The sequence below is a fragment of the Gigantopelta aegis genome, chromosome 6 (assembly GCF_016097555.1).
Source record: "Gigantopelta aegis isolate Gae_Host chromosome 6, Gae_host_genome, whole genome shotgun sequence".
NCBI classification, from domain to species: domain Eukaryota; kingdom Metazoa; phylum Mollusca; class Gastropoda; order Neomphalida; family Peltospiridae; genus Gigantopelta; species Gigantopelta aegis.
The window spans coordinates 79,797,621-79,819,683 of record NC_054704.1 but is presented as its reverse complement, the minus strand read 5'-3'; the positions used below and the strand labels follow the sequence as shown (position 1 = coordinate 79,819,683).

Below are 22,063 nucleotides of genomic sequence, written 5' to 3'. Positions count from 1 at the left end.
TATCTCTATGCAGTTCAACTTAAAACGAAACTTCCCACATTTAAAGGTCTAGTTTTGTGGTACTTTAACTACACGACCACTTCTGGTTATAGTCCCCTTTGGATGGGTGATTGTTACATCAGAAGACGACGACGACACTGAAGCGGACTCTGTCATGGTCTCCTTAGACATCACTGGTACAGGGTCGATATCCATAGAAATATTGTCCTCTGCAGGGTTTGGCAAGGTCGATGACACTGCAGGGTTGACCAGTTGACGAGGGGGCGGACTTGAACTTCGTCGATTTAGGTGCCTCCTATTCCTTCTGCGTAGCCCAGTCAATGTCCTGACTGCATAAGATCTCGGACCAATAGGCTTCACAACTTCCCCCTTCATCTCAGTCGGTTCTTTGATCCAAACCTGATCTCCAGGTGACAGAGTCGGAAGTGTAGTAGCTCTATGCCGCCTGTCAAAGTTCTTTTTCTGCACTTCCTTCTGGTTTGCATTTGCCAACTTCATGTCAGCCAGCTTAGGCCAATCAGGAGTAAGCAAGGCAGGGACGACTGGAACTCTGGTCCTCAGGCAACGGCCCATGGACATTTCTGCTGGACTGAAACCACACTGGAGAGGAGTCGCTCTGTAATTAAGTAGCACCAGATATGGGTCTTCAGCTTTCAACAGAAAATTCTTGACCGTCTGCACAGCCCTTTCAGCTCCTCCAATAGCTTGCGGATAATGAGGACTGCTGGTTTCATGGGTGAATCCATATTCTGTAGCAAATCTCCTGAATTTCTGGGATGCAAATTGTGGTCCATTATCTGATTGAACAACTTCAGGAATCCCGTGTCGTGCGAAGATACTCTTGCAATGAACAATAACAGTCTCTGAAGAGGTCGAGACTTGTAAATAAGCCAATTCAATGTTACGAGAGAAATAATCTACTACGAGTAGATACTGCTTACCACGCCAGTCAAACAAGTCCATTCCCACTTTCTGCCATGGGAAATCCAGAACACTGCTCGGCTTCAATGGCTCAGGTCTAGCTTTTCTCTCTTTCTCGCAGATTGCAGAGTTTTCTATCATGGACTGGATCTGTTGAGATAGTCTTTGCCACCACACAGAACACTTGGCCAGAGCTCTGTACTTTACAATGCCTTGATGGCCATCATGAATTCGGGTCAAAATGTCCTTCCTCAGTTTCACTGGGATGACAAGTCTAGTGCGATAAAGTAATAGTCCTTCTTGGACTGTTAAGTCGTCTCTCGCCATGAAGAATGGACAAACATCTGGATGAAGTTTGGACTTCACAGCAGGCCATCCATCTCTGCAGTAACGAGCGACTTGACTACATACCCGGTCTTGCTGCTGCTTCGTCCTGATATCTACTAGCTGACCCTGGGTCGCTGGTATACTATCAATCACACTGTACTAAGACTGTGGCATCACTTTCCAACAGCAGGTCAGTTTTCTGGGGAGATCCAACCGGAGCGCGAGACAACGCATCTGCAGTCATCAGGTTATTACCCGCTGCAAGTGCTTCCTTCTCCACTTGTGTGTAACGTTGCTCTGTCGAGGTCATAGATCTGGAAGCATTGAAGACAGGACACCACCTTCCATCTTTCTTTTGAAGCAGGACTGCTCCCAGTCCATAGGACGATGCATCTGCAGACACCTTGGTAGGTCGGTCTGGACTATAATGAGCTAGCACAGGTGGCGAACTTAACTGTTCTTTCAGACGAACAAACGCCTGTTCCTGTGCTTCTTCCCAAGTCCACTGAATGTTTTTCTTTAGCAACTCCCGGAGAGATCTGGTCTGGTCAGCGAGGTCTGGAGCAAACTTCTGCACAAAGTTAATCATGCCCAGAACACGGCGCAATTCTGGCACATTTTGGGGATGAGGTAACTTCTGCATCGCTTCTACTTTTGCTGGATCCATCTGCACACCTTCCTTAGAGATGATATGTCCCAAGAACTTAATATGGCTCTGATTAAAAACACATTTTTCATTTAAGGTCACCCCTGCATCTTCCAGTCTCTGCAAAACCTCCTTCAGCCTCTGATCGTGTTCCTGCTGGCTGCGCCCTGACACCAGGACATCATCAATGTCACAAATCATTCCTGTGATGTTAGACAACAACTGTGACATAATGCCATGAAACACCTTAGGACCTGAAGAAATTCCAAAGGGCAGCCTTTTATAACAAAAGCACCCAAATGGAGTAATAAACGTTGTCAGCTCTTGTGAACCTTCATCTAATGGCACTTGGTGGAAACCACTATTACAGTCCAAATTAGTAAACACTGTCGCTCCTGCAAGCTGTGCCAACAGCTGGTCCGTGGAAGAAAGGATAGTTTTCTCGCTTGACACACTCGTTCAACTTTGTCAGATCTACACACAAGCGGATTGTGTCTTTCTTCTCTTTAGGCACCACTACTATTGGTGCGCACCAGTCTGTTGGTGTGGTCACTGGACGAATCACATCTAGCTTCTCCAGGCGGTTCAGTTCTTTTTTTTACTTTCATCTGCAGCGGCAGTGGTACCCGTCTTGGAACAGAGACGGCATATGGTACAGCATTCTCTTGCAGTCTAATCTTGTAGGTTTCCTTTTACCCAGACCCGAGTAGAGCTTAGGATATACCTCTCTGTAACTGTTGGATGTACTCTGAACTGACTCGATACGTTTTATCAGTTGTAATGCTTCAATCGCTGGCCTGCCTAACAGCGGCTCTTGCAGATTCTTCACGACATAGACCTCTTGAGTTGTAACAGCATTTTTATACTTCATCCTAGTGCTGAACTTGCCCAACACATTCAGTGAGTTTTGGCCAGGGCCAAACAGTTCTTTCATAGACTTCTGAAGTGGAGTTTTTATCTCTGGTACACAGCCCTCTGGGATGACGGTTACATCTGCACCTGTGTCCATCTTGAAACGCACACTTTGGTTCTCCATGAAAACATTTAACATACCAAGATGCGACCCCCATCTTGGAAACTGCACCAAGAAATGCATTTTCTCTTGAATTTTCAGTCACACCAGCAACATCTCGGTGAGACCTAGTTTTCTGTCCACCCGGCTTGCCAACCTTGCTGTAACACATTGCAGCATAATGTCCCTTTTTAGAACACCATTCGGCATCTTTGGCTGGACAAACATCATGTGGTTTATGTGGCCTTCCACATTTCTTGCATTTCTTTTGTTGCACAGTATGTTTGGTTCCCGGGCTATTTCTCCTGTTCACTCTGTCTATGACCCCTGGTGCACTGCTCGTAATTGCTTTTGCTTGTATGTGTGATGACTCGTGTGCTCGGCACACTTCTATGCACGATGACAATGTCAACTTTCTATCCTCCAAGAGTTTCTCATATGTATTAAAATTGCATGTTTTGACGAGTTTCTGCAGTGAAGTTACATATGCATCGATTGTTTCGCCCTCTTCTTGGTTCCTTTTGTTGAAGAGAAATGTTTCGTAATTTCATTGGCTTCGCCTATGCAAAACTGCTCAAATTTTCTTAGCACGTCGTCAATGTCATTTGCATCTTCATCTTGTCAAAAAAAAAACCCATCAAATATGTCGAAGGCTTCTTCACCTACGCATGCCAAGAAGACAGAAGTACGGTATTTAGGTGACTCAGTCTCTAATCTTGTTGCAATTTCGTAACTGCTCCATTGCCTTTTGAACTTTCTCCATGCTACCTCAATATTTCGTGATGTACCTCTAATTTACTTGGAACAGGAATATTAGGTCGAAATTGGTGTCTCAACACTTGTTCAGCAACTTCTCCATTCTCATTTTCTGCCATTTTTGTTTTTAATGTTCACCGATTTAACAGTAGATGAAAAACCGACAAATAGTCCAAGGGTATAACTCTGTCTGTCCTGTTAGGATAGTTACAAATGCGGTTGTTTCCCTTGATCCGGCTAATCTTTTGCGCGGAACGTTCTGTCGTCAAACTAATTTTGCTAATTGAACAGACAAGACGAGGCCGTGATTTCCTATTTCTGGAAATACTCCAAAGTTCACCTTTGTTTGTTACAAAAACCTCCGGATTCTGACACCATATTGTGTTAGGTTGACCTGGGCGTGCAATATATGCTCCAAGCTTCCAAATAACAAGTCATGTGGCCTAGATGGAATATTTTATGAACATATTAAATATGGAGGCGAATATCTCTTCTTCTGCCTATCAAGGTTATTTTCACTAATGGTTAACAATGGATGTATTCCTGATGAATGGCATCGCGGTATCTTGGTATGCATTTACAAAGGACAAATTAAGTCCAGATTCATACAGAGGGATTACGCTTTTATCTGTAGTTTTTAAGATTTTGGAGAAAGTTTTAGAATCATTAATGCCACAGCTAGTCTCATCGGCTGATTACCCGAATAATCATCAATGTGGATTTCAAAAAGGCCTGTCGAGCATCGATGCTTCTTTTGTGTTACAAGAAACATTAAATCACTATAAGGAACGCAGTGACGGCACTTGTGTCGCATTTCTGGATAGTTCAAAAGCCTTCGATACTGTCTGGCATGCAGGTTTGGCTATCAAAACTACTCATCAGAAAACAAATAGGAATCCCTCTACTAAAGTCTGGCTTATTTTGAACGGGATATATAGCAGCATGCCAAATCTTGTGTTTTTGTAACAATATAGTATACTCACACAGTACTTCAGGCAACAAAGGGGGTTATGTCAAGGTAGTATTCTTTCTCCTAAACTATATGTTTTATACATAAACGAATTGCTAAGCAAGTTAAGCGGATCAAAAAAAAGGAACTATGATACTTGATGTTCACGTATCTTGCCCCACACAAGCGGACGATATAGCTATTATTTCTCCTACATCAAGCAATATGCAAGATATGCTATTGATCTGTGAACAATATAGCTAAAATGGCGATTCATATTCTCGTCGCTTAAAAGTCAAATGATTAATTTCTGTAGAGAGGGGGATCCACCCTTTTTTCTATATAATAAACCAAATATCTATCACAAATTCTATAAAAACATGTTGGCATCACTTTGAATAAAAATCTAAATAACTGGGATCGAACCTTACAAGCATGTAAGACTATCAAGTCTACAAGTATGGTACTTTTGCAATCAGGGTGTCACCCACGCGGCCTAAATCCAGCTACAAGTGTAAAATTAGTTAATGCTCTTTGCTTATCCAAAGCTCTCTATGGGTGTGAACTATGGAACTCTATTACCAAAAGCGAGTTATTAGCACTAGAAAGGGCCTTCAGATTTGCAATAAAAAGTATTCAGGGTTTACCAAAAAGGACACGAACAAACATATGTTTAGGGTTAATTGGTACTATTTCAGTTGAAGCAAAAATAGACACTAATAAACTATATTTCCTAGGACATCTCCTTCGCTTACCTACATGGACGTTACCCTATAAGGTTATAACAAGCAGATTATTATGTTTAAAAAATATGTGCATTTCTTCTCCAGTTGGATTTGCAGCAGACATACATAGGATCCTTTGCAAATATAAATTAATTGCATACTTAGATGACTACTATAAAACGTCCATATTTCCTCCCAAACAAACATGGAAAAGAATAGTGAAGAATTGTGTCTTCGAGTTTGAGGAAACAGAATGGAAAAGACAAATATCTGTAACTCCGGATACTAATCATTTTCTACAAATCCACCCAAACCTACAAATACATAAAGCATGGGATATTTCTCGTTCAAACCCTTTGCTAAAAGAACAGGCACATCATGTTATAAGTATATGCGCTACATGGAGGCCTCGATCATCTCAAGGTTTTTGTTCCCTTTGTAATTTACATTACTCCGATCTTCTTATACATGTTATAATTAGCTGTCAGTATTTATCTAAAACCAGAGATGACTTTTGGTGTTCAATCTTAGATATTGGTCCAATTGAGCTAAGCACAGAATTGCATTATCTTTCAGACGAGGCGTTCATTACTCAATTACTATCTTGCAATCCGCCCTTAAACCTTGATAAAGATACCACGAAATCCTATGTTGAGATTGTCGTAGAATTCATATATTTATTAAGTAAAACATATTTTAACACGTTAATTAATAACTGAGATACAGTGCACAGCAAAACGGTACACCTTGTGTGCATGTACAATTGTAAAATACATTTAATATTATGTTTATTTTGAAAATCGTTTTCTTTTAATTCTTCTCTGTAGTTATCACTAATATGTATACTTGTTTGTCTCTGTGCTGTAATTATTTCTTTGTATGTATATCTGTTTATCTTTTTTGTTGTTACAACTCTCTTTAAGAGGAATAAAGAATATATACCATAATCTAGAAGCCCTGATGTGTTGCAGTGGATATATCAAAGGGCTGTGGTATCCGATGTCCTGTCTGTGTACATAAAAGGACTCTTCCTGTTAATGAAAAAATGTAGCAGGTCTCCTCAGAAGTCTAATGTATGACAATTACAGTATTTTTGGCATCTAACAGCAGATGATTAATTAATGTGCTCAAGTGGCAATGATAAATAAAACAAACTTTCACAGCTATCGACACATTTTTGTTGATAAAATTATAATTTTTTATATTGGTGTTGATCATCTGCGCTGGGGTGTTGTTAAATATTCACTCCTTCATTCCTTGTATGACAACTTCTGTCCATAAGCACTGGCAGCCATAACTCAAGTTTATTAAAACGTAGTTGTTATAATATATTAAACAAGTTTACGTTTCCTATCATGTTTAGGTCCCAAGTGAAATAATTTTCAATTATCACAAGGTTTAGAGAGTGACAATGAACATTATTTCACGTGGGACATAAACAGAATATGAAATGGTTGCAAGTTTATTATCTTATTTATTACCCATAATCAATCTTAATTTTATAGCACTAAACTCATTTAGTTGACGTTTCTCTAAGGTTGTAGTGCACCAATGTATGACGTCGTTGTGTTATGTTGAAGTGTTATGTCCCACTTAGAATTCTAGTGGGACATATTACTTTGATATGTACCAAGATACTTTTAACCATATGAGTAATAATGTTTGTATTTTACATTATTAATATGTTATAATAATTATGGCAAGAAGATATGCAGTTTTGAAGATTACAAATAGGCAAGATGTTCCTTGTGGCACTTAGCCGTATTGCGTATAATCATGCGATCACACATCAAGGGTATTACTGTTTTCCATTTGCTACCCATGCATGACTAAGATTTAATTTTAATAATCTGATTTTGTGTGGTTATAGCAAACATGTAACCAGTGAATTAAACACATTTAGGAGGCATTCTTCACTTTGTAAGCACCATCACCTGGCGAGTTGCAGAATCATTCACCCTCAATAAACTCAGATTTTTCTCCCCAACCCAAACAGTGACCATGACTAATTGTATGCATGGTCCTGTTTATGAAAAAATGTATGTAAAATATTTTTTGCTGCTTTATCAGAAGGAATAAATATGTGTTATTATCCATATGGTTCAACATAACCAAGTTAATAATAATCATACGAAGCACCCACGTGTAAATAACAAGTGTAATGACGTAATTTTGGGAAGTGACGTTGCTTCTCAAGTCCTAGCTCAGACTGTGCATTTGAAATATGATGTCATTTCGTCTCCTCCTAGTTGTGGTTGACACATTTCGAGTTGGGTCTTGTTATTCATAAAGAAAACAATAATCATAATGGATAATAAAGAAATTATTACACTCGCGTGCGAGTCGTTCTGATTTTATGAAACTCGTGTCAGGATGCATGTATTACCCTCGCTCTCGCTCGGGCAATACAAAAATCCTGACACTCGTTTCGTAAAATCAGTACAACACACAAACTCGTATAATAATCTCTATATCTCAATTCTGTTCTCTCTTCACAAATAACCATGTTAGACATAATTTAAAATAGTTCATTTTCTTTAACACCACTCAGTGGCAAATCCAGAAATCCATTTAGGGGGCCCCCAATGACATCACCAAAGGCCACAAACATTTGTCCACACTATGGCGTTATGGTTAATTGTGTTGCTCAAACAAATAATTAAAGTCTAGTCCTGTCTTTTAGCAGGAAAGACAAATGTATGACTTTTGTACTGGTCTTCAAATTAGCATGACACTGTTAATTTTCATAATGGATGGCACATAGTCCGACATACCACTTCATTTTTCATGACTGTTATTAGATGCATCAGTTAGCTGCAGTCAGTCACAACTCACTGAAGTAGACATGACATTAAAATATTCTTGTGCTGTCATCATCTATTAATTTCATCTGTTAAGACAATGCTGAGAGCATTTGGGGATAGGGGTGTGGGAATGGGATACAGAGTTAAAGTTTGTTTTCTTTAACTGTAGCTATTGGATGTCAAAAATATTTGGTAATTTTTACACAGTCTTAGAGAGGAAACTCGCTACACTTTTCCATTAGTAGCAAGGAATGTTTTGTATGCACCATCCCACAGACAGGATAACATTTTGGTGCACTGGCTGGAAAGGGAAATAATTCAATAGGTGCTCCAACTGTGATCAATCCTAGACCAACCATGCATAAAGCGAGTCTTTACCACTGGGCTACGGACACAATGTTAATTCAGTATTAAGACCAACCATCAAGACCAATTTTAATTAGTCCCACCAATGGTCATAATAGCAGTTTCACTGTAGTTTGTTGAATATTCAAACTTTCCAATATAAACTTTCCAATATAACATAACAACTATTGTTTATGGAAAACATGTTTTATTCACCATATGTTAATAATTAACTTCCACTATCATCTGTTTACTTTGTACATCCTTGTAGCCGTCTCTCAAAGCTTTCAAACAACTTCTTCAATGGATCTTTCCTTCCCTGGGATAAGTCCCAGTCTAAATAGGTAATAAATATTACCTAATGGTAGAATACTGCTCATGTAAATTGTCTACAGTTTGAGTGTGTCTATCATGATCCATCAAATTTTACATTCATGACTGGATGAAATGGTGCTTTCTAAAATGAAGGATAATTAAATGTTGATGCAAAATATCCATTCAGACTGAGTACAAGATGATTGACTTTACACATTAAAACCAATGTCTTTACTTCCAGATCAAGAGTTAAAATGAAACCGAAACACAAATGGTTTCATGTTCTACTATATTCTCTCATTCAAATGTAGTTTTTCTCACATAACTTTCTTCAATCATCAGATTTAGGTTTTTTAGCTGGAAAAAAAGAAAGAAAAGAAGACATTAAAGGAAAAACAACACACACAAATAAAAGTATCATTACATCTGAAATAAAACCTTACGATTGAATATCACCCACTGTTTTGTTCAAAAATTATTTTTACACACTTCTGATTTATAAAAGGCACACATTCTACAGACCAATCATAACAATGAGTTATTATACAGAGATTATTATACGAGCTTGTGTGTCATACTGATTTTACGAAACGAGTGTCAGAATTATTGTAAAATCGGTACTATTCATGCACGAGTGTATTAATTTCTTTATTATCCACATTATCCAAAACATCATATTCACAAATAACAAGCTGTGACCATGTTAAAACATTTCAAACGTAACTAAAAGAGATGACATTTATGTCGAGGAAGCCATATTAAGTTTTGTCGTCGCTTCACAAAAATTACGTCATTATGTGAAATCATTATGACACACATGTGTCATACTGGTTATATTTCTCTGAATATCTTGAACTATGTGGACAATAAATCTTATTATTATCCACATGGTTCAACATAACCAAGTTAATATAAAAATATATGAGTGACGTCGAAACATGACATTGCTTTCCCAGTCCTAGCTCAGACTGTGCATGTGATAATATGATGTCATTTCATCATCTCCTTCAGCTCAGTGGTAAAGCACTCGCTCGATGCATGGTCGGTCTGGGATTGATCCCCGTCGGTGGGCCCATTGGGCTATTTCTCGTTCCAGCCAGTGCACCACGACTGGTATATTAAAGGCTGTGGTATGTACTACCCTGTCTGTTGAATGGTGCATATAAAAAAAAACCTCGCTACTAATCGAAAATAGTAGCCCCATGAAGTGCCGACAGAGGGTTTCCTCTCTCAACATCTGTGTGGTCCTTAACCATATATCTGACGCCATATAACCATAAATAAAATGTGAGTGTGTCATTAAATAAAACATTTCTTTCTTTCATCTCCTTCTAGTTGTGGCTGAAACATTTTGAGATGGTCCTTATTATTCATACAAAAATAACAACAACTACTATGGATAATAAAAAATGTATTACCCTTGTGTGTAAGTCGTACTGATTTTATGAAACTCATGTCAGGATTCATGTATTACCCTCACTCTCACTTGGACAATAAAAGAATCCTGACATTCATTTCGTAAAATCAGTACGACACACAAGCTCATACAATAATCTCTATTTATTATTATTGGATGTTTTTGTGTGATGTGATTAAATCATCCTTGTGAAATATAGAAAACTAAAGCAAGAATCTCAACTATGATCTCATCAAAAAAAGACCCAGTAATTCGATCAGGCCACAGTTATCTGAGACAGGCAGCCGACACTTCCAAAGAAAATGAAGCAAATGTGACCACTACATTTGATTTACACTTCTGTATATAACAATACAAACGTCATGCGCTACAACATATATGCTGTCACACCAAAGTCTAAAGTTCAAAAGTTAACAGTTTGTTTTCTTTAATGACACCACTAGAGCACATTGATTGGCTATTGGATGTCATACATTTGGACATTTGGATTCACAGTCTTCATAGGAAACCCGCAACATTTTACCATTACCAGCAAGGGATCTTTTATATGCACTTTCCCACAGACAGGACAGCACATACCATGGCCTTTGATATACCAGTCATGAGGCATTGTTTGGGACAAGAAAGAACCCAATCAGAGAATGGCTCCACTGAACCAAAGTCTAAGACTACTAAGGAAATAGATGTACGAGTAGTTGGCTGTTTTATTTCCTTTGTAAATGGTTGAGATTGGGAAAACCTCACTGATTGTGATCAATAATATGATCAGTATGTTAATCAGGCAAGTACTCTACCACTGATCTATATATACTACTCAAAAGAATTTAAGGGTCAGACGATATTTTCGACATTATTTTCTGAATGTCAATTATATTAGCTAGACCATAATGTCACGCATGGTATTGTTCCATTTTGACGAAAGTGGGTCTAAGCAACCCATAAATGAATTAAAATTCCACTGTCATTGACACTGTCGACTAGTTCTAATGGCGAAAACATGCTTATATTTGCACGTAAATTAGGGCGAAAGCGAAAGGTCTGCTAAGTGCCCATAACTTGCTTTTTCACAAAGCGCTTCATTTGCACGCTTTGCATGTGTATTCCATGTTCCCAATGCTGAATTATCGTATAATTGGAGCTTGCGTTCGTGTACGGTGCACACTCCAAATTCGACAATGGTACGACGTCAACTGACTATCGAAGATCGAGGAAGGGCTATTGCTTGGCTTCAGGATGGCAATACGCAAAGAAATGTTGCTCTGAGACTTGGTGTCAGTCAGAGTGTCGTTGGCTGACTGTGGCAACGGTACCAAGCAACGAATTCTGTTCGAAATCGTCCACGTTTGGGAAGACCCCGAAGCACTACAAATAGAGAGGACCACTACATCACCAATATGGCTCTATGTCAATGCACAACCACTGCACGCCGATTACGTGACAATCTGTGGACTGCGACTGGAACTCGAGTGTCTGATCAAACCATACGCAATCGTCTGAGAGCCAATAATCTATGCTGCCGTCACCAGGCTGTTCGACCACCACTCCTACCACGTCACAGAACGGCCAGACGTCACTGGTGCACACTTCATCTGCGGTGGCAACGTGTTCAGTGGGGTCGAGTGATGTTCACTGATGAGTCCAGGTTTAGTCTCCAGTTCAACGACGGTCGGGTTCGTATCTACAGACGTCAGGGGGAGCGCTTCACTGATGTTAACATTAGACAAAGTCACCGGTTCGGTGGTGGCAGCGTCATGGTGTGGGGCGGCATCTTTATCCACCACAGGACCCCCCTCTATGTGGTGGATGGCAATCTGAATGGAATCCGTTATCTGAATGAGATTATCCGGCTGTTGGTTCTCCCAGGCCTTCAGCAGATTGGCGGCGGGGCAGTTCTGCAGGATGACAATGCCAGACCCCACCGCGCCAGGGTGGTAACGGACTTTCTCAGACAACAAGGTATCGCCAGGATGGATTGGCCAGCATATTCGCCTGACTTGGCCCCAATAGAGCACGCCTGGGACGAATTAGGCAGGAGAGTTCGGGATAACCATGCCCCTCCGGCCAACCTTCATGATCTGGGTCAACTTCTTATGGCAGGCCATTCCCCAAGAGTTCTTCAGACGTCTGATCAACAGCATGAGGCAACGATGTGTCGAGTGTATTCGCGTCAGGGGTGGATTCACACACTATTAAACGAATGTTCTAATGTGTAAAATCCATGTTTGACAACCTTCAACTTTGACAGCATGTCATGTGACTTTCTTGTATACAGTGACGTTTATTTGTGTTTTTTTGTAAATATGGAACAATAAATTAAATTTTTGGTGTAGTTTACATCATCAATCTAATACACTCTGAAACTTATTTGGTTATAAATTTTTGACCCTTAAATTCTTTTGAGTAGTATACTACCACTATACTATAAATGTATAATCTTTGGAATTATCTACCACCTAAAACAGTAAAAAAGAATCTGTCTTCTAAGCACTCCCTCCCAAACCTTGAAAAGCCCTCAGTTGAAAGCCTGTTTGAAAAGCACAGTGTTTACTTACGGTCCCGTGATTCGTCTCTTGCTTTCATTCTTTGAATAAAGCCTTGGCTCTTGCTCTTGCGGAACTGTTCAAATGGGTCCTTCAGGTTGATGCCGATACCTTTGAAAGCATCCTGTCTGTCTCGAACTTCACTAGCCTTGATTGGGTTTTCAATGCCCTGTTCCTTGACTCCAAGTCCTTTTCCACCCCAACCTAGTATATCAAAAACAAATATATTAGAGTTTTTTTTGTTATTTTATGTATTTTAATTTTGTCTAAAGTAAGTTACTATCCCCTCCATTTCCTGTCCTGGGCACAGGGTTGACATGCTTGAAGTTTAATTACCTATTATGGGGTGAAGAGGGCTTCATAAGTTGTCAACTTGTGTCAGATTCTATTGTTCTTTGCAAAAATAAAATATGTTTTCAATCAATCAATTTCCTGTACCGTGAACCCTTAATAATTTTACAATTATATATCATAAGACATATGGTTAAGGACCACACAAATAATGAGAGAGGAAACCCATTGTCACATCATGGGCTATTCTTTTAGATTAGCAGAAAGATATCTTTTATATGTACCATCCTACAGACAGGATAATACATTCCACAGCCTTTGTGATACCAGTTGTGGAGCATTGGCTTAAATGCTTAACATTGGCTTAAAGTTAAACAGACCATGGGCCCACTGACAGATTTTCAGACTAAATTTACAGAATTCCTATTAAATTTAGGGATCCAACTTGAACAATGATGAACAGCATGCCATTTTTCCTTGATCACCAGAGATATACAGTGAAACCCCTCAAAACCAAACCCTTTATAAACCAGAATTCCCCCCAAATCGGACATTTTCCAGTCTCTTTTTTAATATTGGTACAGAACAGAACCTCTCTAAACTAGACACCTCTTAAAACCAAACTTTTTACTTGGATACTGTGGATGTCCAGTTTAAAGAGGTTTCACTGTGGTATAAACTGACCCATTTTTTTCAGCAGCATATGCCCCTTGTTATCTTCACCAAGCCTCGAGTCATCCTGAGAAGGTGGAGGTATTGCACTGGACATACTGAAATCAAAACCACAAATCACAAACGGGGATGGAGCACAGGTAGAAAAAGGAGAAATGCAAAGAGACCAAACACAATACAAAAATCGAACATGGACCAGTAGTCCACTATGTCAAAATTATTATTTTTTAAATGCTCTTTGTGTGTGCGTGTGCATGTGTGAGAGAAAGTACAAAATTGATTTCTTTTTTTTTAAAGTTAGTCTTTGTGTGTGTGTGTGTGTTTGTGTGTGCAAAATTATTTTTCAAAATTTATGCATTTTTTAAAATTAAATGTTAAAACTGGCTTTTCTGAAAACCTTGGCACTGGAGATAGTTCAGATTGTCAGTCCTTGATTATTGTTGTGATACTAGCCCATAAGATCTGGTGGCCCTTACATCATGAGAAGTTTAGTCCACACACCAACACAGATTCCCTGGATATTAAACTTAAACTTTAGCTAGCTACATGTATAAGAGCTACATGAACATCATCTAGCAGTTATATTCTTGCTCGGTGCTGACTGACAATTTTGTTTTGTGTGTTAATGAATAAAGCAGTTATTTAACATTCTGACTACTGCAGGCGAGATATCTCGCCCAACATCACGCCAGTCGACATACTGTACACTGTATACAGTGCATTCCCCAATTAATATTTCCTGCCGTTTTGCACACGACACTCACCAAACTTCTTTTTTTAACAGAAAGTAGTTTATAATTGGTTTTCGGCAAGTATTTTCGCTTGACAATAATAGTGGCACGTCACAGTCATTTTCAGGGATCGATAGCGGATTGTGACAGCTAATTTGATAATGAATTTGATTATTTTACCAACAACGAAAATCCATCAAATATTGGGATATGAATCGTAGTTCTGGTCAGAAAACCACTGTTATCGGGAATAATAGACATAAATACTGGACAGCTGGCCACAAATGCTGATAAGTAAACGCAACTTTTTCAATTTTTTGCCCAATTTTAATCAACATTAACTGATCAAAAATATCATAAAAATTATAAAAACCCATGAAAATAATACTTACCGATTCAAATATGAAGTTTATTTTATGTATTTATAAAACATTTAAGTGAATATATGCGAGTAAAAATTATAAACTTGTACCCACTCAACGTGGTTTTTGTCAAACAGTAATCCAGTAGTCTAAAAGTTAAGTAAATGACCTAATTATATTAAAATGACCTCAGAAAATAATAATGTAAATTCTAAATATTTTCCCCTGCCCATCCGAAGGATAAAGACCTGTCTCTATTTTATTTATTGGCGAAAAAAAAAAAAAAAAAAACACAGAGACATATCCCAGCCACCCACACAAAGAAAACCCCATGCTGTAGCTTGACTGCAAAACAACCGTCTTGTAACCCAGTACATCATATACTTACAAGGACGGAGGTGTTGGGCTCCTTGATTTCTCTCTGGCCGACATGGGCACTTTAACAGGTGATGGCGATCTACTGGTGCGAAGATATGGAAGTGGTGAATCCGATTTTGATCGTGTTCTTGAACGCGAACGTGATCGCGATCTGGATCTGGAATGAAACATTATAGAAATGTTCATTACAAATTCTAACATTAATGTTAATATTGAAGTGACAGACCCTAGTTTTTAAACACTAAGATATATTTTTCACCATTAAAGCTGTTTCTGATCATTTAAATTAGAAGTACTTACATATTATTATTTAGAATATTAATTTTCGTACACCTGAAGTGGTTCCGGTCATTCACGTTTTTGTAATACCCTGAAATGCATTTTTTATGATTATTGTAAAAATGCACATTCATCTGTGAAATAATGGTTATCGAGACTATCTGTAGATATTTTTAAACGGTATTTCCCTGTTTAAACATAACAGATTGTAGCTTCTATCCGTTATAACCTTTTTCAGATGTGTTGCATGTTTGTAGATTAACTAAACTTAGTGTCCATTTTCACGGCCTGCATCTTTAATCTGTAACAGATAAATTGATTAATCCTATAAACTAGGCCTCTGAAAATTGTGAGAACACTAAGTTTGTTTCATCCATTTTCTCGTGTTTAGCACATTAAATTTAGGACATCATTTACATGGTCATCACAAGTTTTTGATTTAAACATATTTTATTGCTTTTTAAAGAACAAATGGATTAGGCACAAGTTATACAACTTACTAGGCCTTCTCCATAACCTCCATGACAAGTTACACAAAACCAAAATGGGTTACGGGTTACCTGTTACCGGTACCTGAATTTGGTTACACAAAACCAAAATAAGTTACATGAATTTGTTTTTACCTGAATGGTTTACGGTTTACACCAATTTTTAGTGTTCTCAGAGGCCTGTAACTGGTGTGTGTGTGTGTGTGTGTGTGAAGGAATTTATATGGGGTTATATGGGGGGGGGGGGGGGTTCCTACAGTAAAGTTTCTAAAGGTGGCAAATATATAATGGGGAAAAAGGTAAAATAGCAACGGGGAGGGGGATTCTTCCCTTGCACATGCACCTGTTTAAACAGTTATCGTCTCCATTTTTAATTCTAAATAATAAAAAATATATATTAATTGTAGCTACTGTAGATGTGAAATAATTATTAAATTAATAAAAAAGATATTTTCACTAAGTGGTTTCACAAGTGCAAAAAAAACCCAAAGACATGAAATGTCTTAAATTCAGACTGCCAGGCAGAATGCAAAAAGATGTCAATTTCAGTAACACTGCCTTTAAATTTGACCTAGATTGCAAATAATATGTAAAGCAAATTGAAGAATGTCACAGCAATAAATTAAAAATCAATGTCCTATTCTAAATGCTTAAATATTAACAAGAATTCTGCAGAATTAAATGTCAGGTCTACCATAAATGTGTTTAGTGCGCTGTGATGAACATCCATAAGTGCAACTATAAACCAAGTTTCACTGACCTAGCCAGAGATCGCGCTGTCGGTAGCCAAATTAGCCATTGGCTAATTTTTACAAAAAATGGTTAATAAAATTTGCAAGTGGCTAAAATTTTGGCTAAGCCATTTTCTGTCTTCTGATGTGAACAAATGGTTACATAATCTATCTGACACCTCAAACATAATAATACTACCAAATATTCAATTAGCGTAATAGCGATCTCGCGACCGGTAACGAGAAATGGTGTCATGCAGAATACAGCATAGGCCTTATAATGTTTGCTTATTTTAATAATCACGGTTATTAATTTTAACGGCATGCATTCAACATGTATGAGAGCAATGTCTGGAAGATCTGTAACTTGTTATTTTTACTTTGTAAAATCTTTGAACCAAAGTAATAAAAACAGACCGACAATGCGTGTCAATTTGAATACACATGCCAGTTCAGGGCCGAAAGACATATAGGCTATCCCAAGGGCTGGGTCCAGCCAGATCGAGCGAAAACAAAACGTTCACTACACTGGTTTGTGCGCTTCACGTTAAACCAAATGGACACGACGAACACCAATCAAATAGTTCGCGAACGTTAGGAAGAATGTTCGTTGGCTGAACTGAGGACAGCTCTCGGTGGAATATACGTCACGCTTCAGAGTCAGCTGACACCCGCATGTCAAGAGACATCGTTGCGGACATTAAACAATACGATTATGATAAAGTAAATCTTGATGTAAATTTGTAGAAAAACAATAGCTATTCGCATCAATGAATACCTAACTGCAGTTTTTGTTTACTCCTTTGTCTTTGTTAATTTCGTACCCATGGTCAAGAGCATGCATGCAGATCGTGATCACCGGAAATGAACATGCAGTATTTAAATTAAACAAATTGCAGTTAAATGTACAGTGAATAAAATTAGTTTACAGTAATCATATTTGTTAGATAATTTTAGATATAAATTTGTAAGACTGTGAGGTGACATTTAATAAGTTAGCTGGATTTTAAAAAGACCGTAAATTTTAATTTTATTAAAGGTTTGTTTGGGGGTTTTGGGTTGTGTTTTTTTTTTGTTTTTTTAATAAATGGAGTATACTGTGAAGTCGGCATTCTTAGCCGAGGTATTTCGTAAGCAGAAATCACAACAAACATTTAACATGACACTGAAATCAACCGCAACAACATGGCACAAATTATGAAATTGTTTGGGGTAGGGAATTGATGGGTCACTAAAAAAAAGCAAAAAAAAAAGCAGTTCAAACAAACATAAAGATTGCTATTTAAAGAAATGAGCTGAATAAAATAAAGAAAAAAGAAAAAAAACACCACCATCCAACCCACCCCCATATTTCTGTATGTTTGTTAATTTAATGTCATAGGCCTTAGAAGTGGGGGTGGGTGTATGGAGTACTGGCTTCAAACTGAAGATATTGCATAACCCCATCCCAACCCCACCCCCGCTGAAAAATCGAAGTAATATATTAACTGCCCCATCCCCCTTTGACATTTTGTTATTCCTATTTATTCCAGTTTGTACACAATTAGCTGAAAAAAATACATTTTCATATTCATATATAAATACTCTATACAGTAGTGTGTAAAACAAATTTGGCTAAAGCATTTTCAATATGGTTAAAAAAAATTCCATTTGGCTAATATTTTGGCTACAGGTATTTTTGATCCAGGGTGAGCCCTGCCTAGCTTTGTAAAACACTTATCTAAATGTGAAATTTTCACTGACCTAGCTTTGTAAAATACTTATCTAAATGCAAAATTTTCACTGACCTAGCTTATAAAATACTTCTCTAAATGCAAAATTTTCACTGACCTAGCTTGTAAAATACTTATCTAAATGCAAAATTTTCACCGACCTAGCTTGTAAAATACTTCTCTAAATGCAAAATTTTCACTGACATAGCTCTGTAAAATACTTATCTAAATGCGAAATTTTCACTGACCTAGCTTTGTAAAATACTTATCTAAATGCAAAATTTTTAACACAAAAGTTGACAACGTTGATACTAGCATCACCTTTTGAAAAGTGATACCTATATCTCGCCTTTTCACTTCATTAAGGCAAGACAAAAATATAATAGAGAATGCATCTTTAAAAATCCTTGCGCAATTATTATTTTTTTTTTTTTAAAGTACTTACTTTGAGCGACTTTTTCTATCTCCACTGGCATATCTCCTCCGTCTCAGTGGTGGTGACTTAGACTTCGACTGCGACCGACTTCTCAGAGGAGACTGTGTTACTGACTTCGGTGTTGGTGGTAACCGTGACGGGTTCGAAAACTGCTGTTCCTCATCCTGTTTTTCCTTCAGTCGTTTTGCACCTTGTTTGGCTTTGAAGAATTCATACAGGCCAAGTTTTTCCCACCCATCACTGAAAGCACAGTATGTGTTAAAATGCATCAAACAATTTAAAAAAGAATAGCTAATGTCAAGAATAATGTTGAAGAATCATGCTTATAACTAAGCACTAAGGAATTTTTGGGGTTTTTTTTGGGGGGGGGGGGGGGGAGGTGTAGTATTTTTAATTTATTATTATTATTATTATTTTATAAATAATGTATAAGAATGTTTATAGCTAAAAATATTTCTAATACAAGGAAAGTAATTTGGCTTGAAGTATAAATAGTGACACCATTTGAATTAAAAACAGAGCTATGGGATGCACCTTTTCAACATTATTTTTAACCCAATCACAATAATTATCATGTCCATAATGAGTAGACAATGTTAGTTACATGTCAACATGTTTTTATTTTTCATAAATGTAGTGAAAAAATATTATAATCACATTTGAAATGATGAAAATAAAAAGTTAAAAAAAAGTCAATATGCTCTAGTGGTGTTGTTAAACAAAACAAACTAACTGTATGATTAGACAATTATTATTTTCAAAATGTCATATATCCATTTATCCTGTAACTAACCCATGATATGTATGTCATAAACCCATATGATAATTTAGTTTCTTACATACCTGCTGGTGAGAACACCATGCATTATTTTTGGTTATACATGCCATTATGGTTGTTAACACATGTATGTGTGTTAACAATTTCAAGGCATATGACTGGCTGCTCCTAGGTGATGACCAGGTCACCAATGCCATACAACCAATGAAAAACATCACGATGGAAATTGATTAAACTGGGACGTATAGTTAACCTGACATTCATGTGTCTGTGACGTGTAAGTCAGCTACAAGTGCAACAGCTGTAAATAATGTTTAGTTGAAAAAAAAAAAAAAAATTGTTTAAAACCTGTTTTTTGAGGATATATAAGAAATAGAATAATACATTCGTGTCCGTTAGATACCAATTATTTCACAACAAGTTGTTTAAAAAGGTATCAAACTCGCGTTCGCTCGTTAAGATACATTTTAAAACAACTTGTGAGATAAATGGTATCTAACGGCCACTATGTATTATCCTCTATGTATTAACCAGGTTAATAATGGAATGCAAAAGGTATATCCAAATTTTCAAGGTCTCTAGGTAAAAATGTGTTGCTGTGAATGGGTCATTTGTTTAAAAGCCGTCAAAACCTATATACCTGAGTGTTACATTTTCAGAAGATTTAGTTAAAGTGCGTGACGTCATAGTAATTTGTGCTAACCATGTTGACGCCATATTACCGATGGAGGTGACTTTAGTACAGTAATTTAGTAAATATCGAATGAAAATGTTATTTTAGAAATGTTATAGGATAAATATAATTCATTACTCATGTTTTTTAATATGTAAAATATCAGCCTCTTCTCCCATCCCTAGCCATGCAAGATGGACCCATTCCATGATGTCAGCCCATGTGGAATAAACCTGTCTTGAATTTAACATGGGGAGTATTACGGCATTGGTAATATATGACGTCATATCAATGCGAGTTGGTTAGTTTTAGATCAATATTTTGTTATTAAAACCTTCATTATAAAAGCTATATTGTTAATTTGTAGTGTTAAATTATATTTAACACATGAAATAGACACTGCAAATATGATAGTCTAGTTTATTTATGATAAAAAGGTCAAAGAAGTTACTTTTTCAGCCATCTTTGTTTGTTCGTGTAAAATAATGGCAAGCCTTGTCAAGGGTCGAAATTTCCACCACCTCAGGGGTATTTTTTTTATCCCACATGACCACATATGATGGAGCCTATTAGTCTAATTAATAGTATTTGTCTCGGCAGAGCCTTGACAAATATTGATTATCATTTAATATTTTCCATATTAAAAAACACCCTTGATGAATACTCTATTTATGTCACTGAGAAAAACACAATTTTTCTACAACATGACATACAGTATATCAATTTAAAAACCTGTTCAATGGAAATAGACTCCGTTTTAACAGAAACTCTAGTGTTGTACTAACATCGATAAACCTTTTACTACTAACTCAAAAATTTTGAAGTTGGCATATTTCATGTTTTGGAAATTAACACTTCAATTTATTGTGTATGAAGACTAAATGATGGTGCAATAAAATCCTGTCATCGATTGTAAATTGATCTGGATCACCATTAAGACATTTTGCCAGTGACATTCTATAAGTTTTTCCTAAAAATAATAAAATTTCACACGGATACAAATACTGCTGCAGACTGGCACTGGTCCATGGACTTGCAGTTAAAGAGATTGTCCCGATTTCACTGCCACTGTATCATATTTCCAACAAATAGAGCCTTTTCAATGACTAAAATGACATACTAAAGGTTAACTTTATAATAAAATTGTTCACTTCGAGCTATATGGTTTAAATATATTTCATTGTAAACTTTGTATTCCCAATAGTGAATAAAATATTATTCCTATTTTTACCTTCACTTAAGTGCTGCAGAGCATTTGACAAAACACTTTTGTCTAAATGTTCAAAACTTTATTTGAAAAGATTAATAATTATTCATACATGACGTCATTGTAGATCATTTTCAAGATGAATGCATCACAGATGCAGATGGGGAAAATCATTATGTCACTATTCAAGGGAGTTGATATATGGTCTACTTTTTTTTACTTTTAGCCAAAAAGCAATTTTAAATGCAGGATTTAAAAATTTTTAAATATAAAAACGTAATGTATTTGACTATGAATTGTCCGGTTCTAATTTTACTTTATTAAAAAGTTAACGTTGAAATATATTTAGAATATCAGTAGTAGCTCACATTGGATTTTATATCCTAAAAATTCTATGCATACAAAAAATACATATTAGGAAATAAAATAAAGTTTCAGCTATTACAAACATTATGACCATCAGAAACGCAAGAAGAAACAAGAGTACCGGTCAAAGGCAGGTCACTGTGACCCAGTTATGGTATGCAACGCACTTGCCATAAAAATAAAAAAAAAGCTCTGTTAGTCG

At 37.0% G+C, this 22,063-nt stretch overlaps 1 protein-coding gene across 3 annotated transcripts in view; it reads right to left on the bottom strand.

Annotated features, from left to right (window-relative positions):
* Positions 1-8,676: 8,676 nt before the first annotated feature.
* LOC121374359 (calcium homeostasis endoplasmic reticulum protein-like) overlaps positions 8,677-22,063 on the bottom strand; it is a 111,826-nt gene continuing 98,439 nt past the window's right edge. For all 3 annotated transcript variants that reach the window (XM_041501459.1, XM_041501460.1, XM_041501462.1), the window contains exons 14-18: positions 18,847-19,077; positions 15,202-15,348; positions 13,733-13,818; positions 12,770-12,961; positions 8,677-9,157 (exon numbers count right to left, since the gene is read on the bottom strand). In XM_041501459.1, the coding sequence (XP_041357393.1) occupies positions 9,132-9,157; positions 12,770-12,961; positions 13,733-13,818; positions 15,202-15,348; positions 18,847-19,077 (682 nt within the window). In that variant the 3' untranslated portion in view covers positions 8,677-9,131. The remainder of the gene's footprint in view (positions 9,158-12,769; positions 12,962-13,732; positions 13,819-15,201; positions 15,349-18,846; positions 19,078-22,063) is intronic.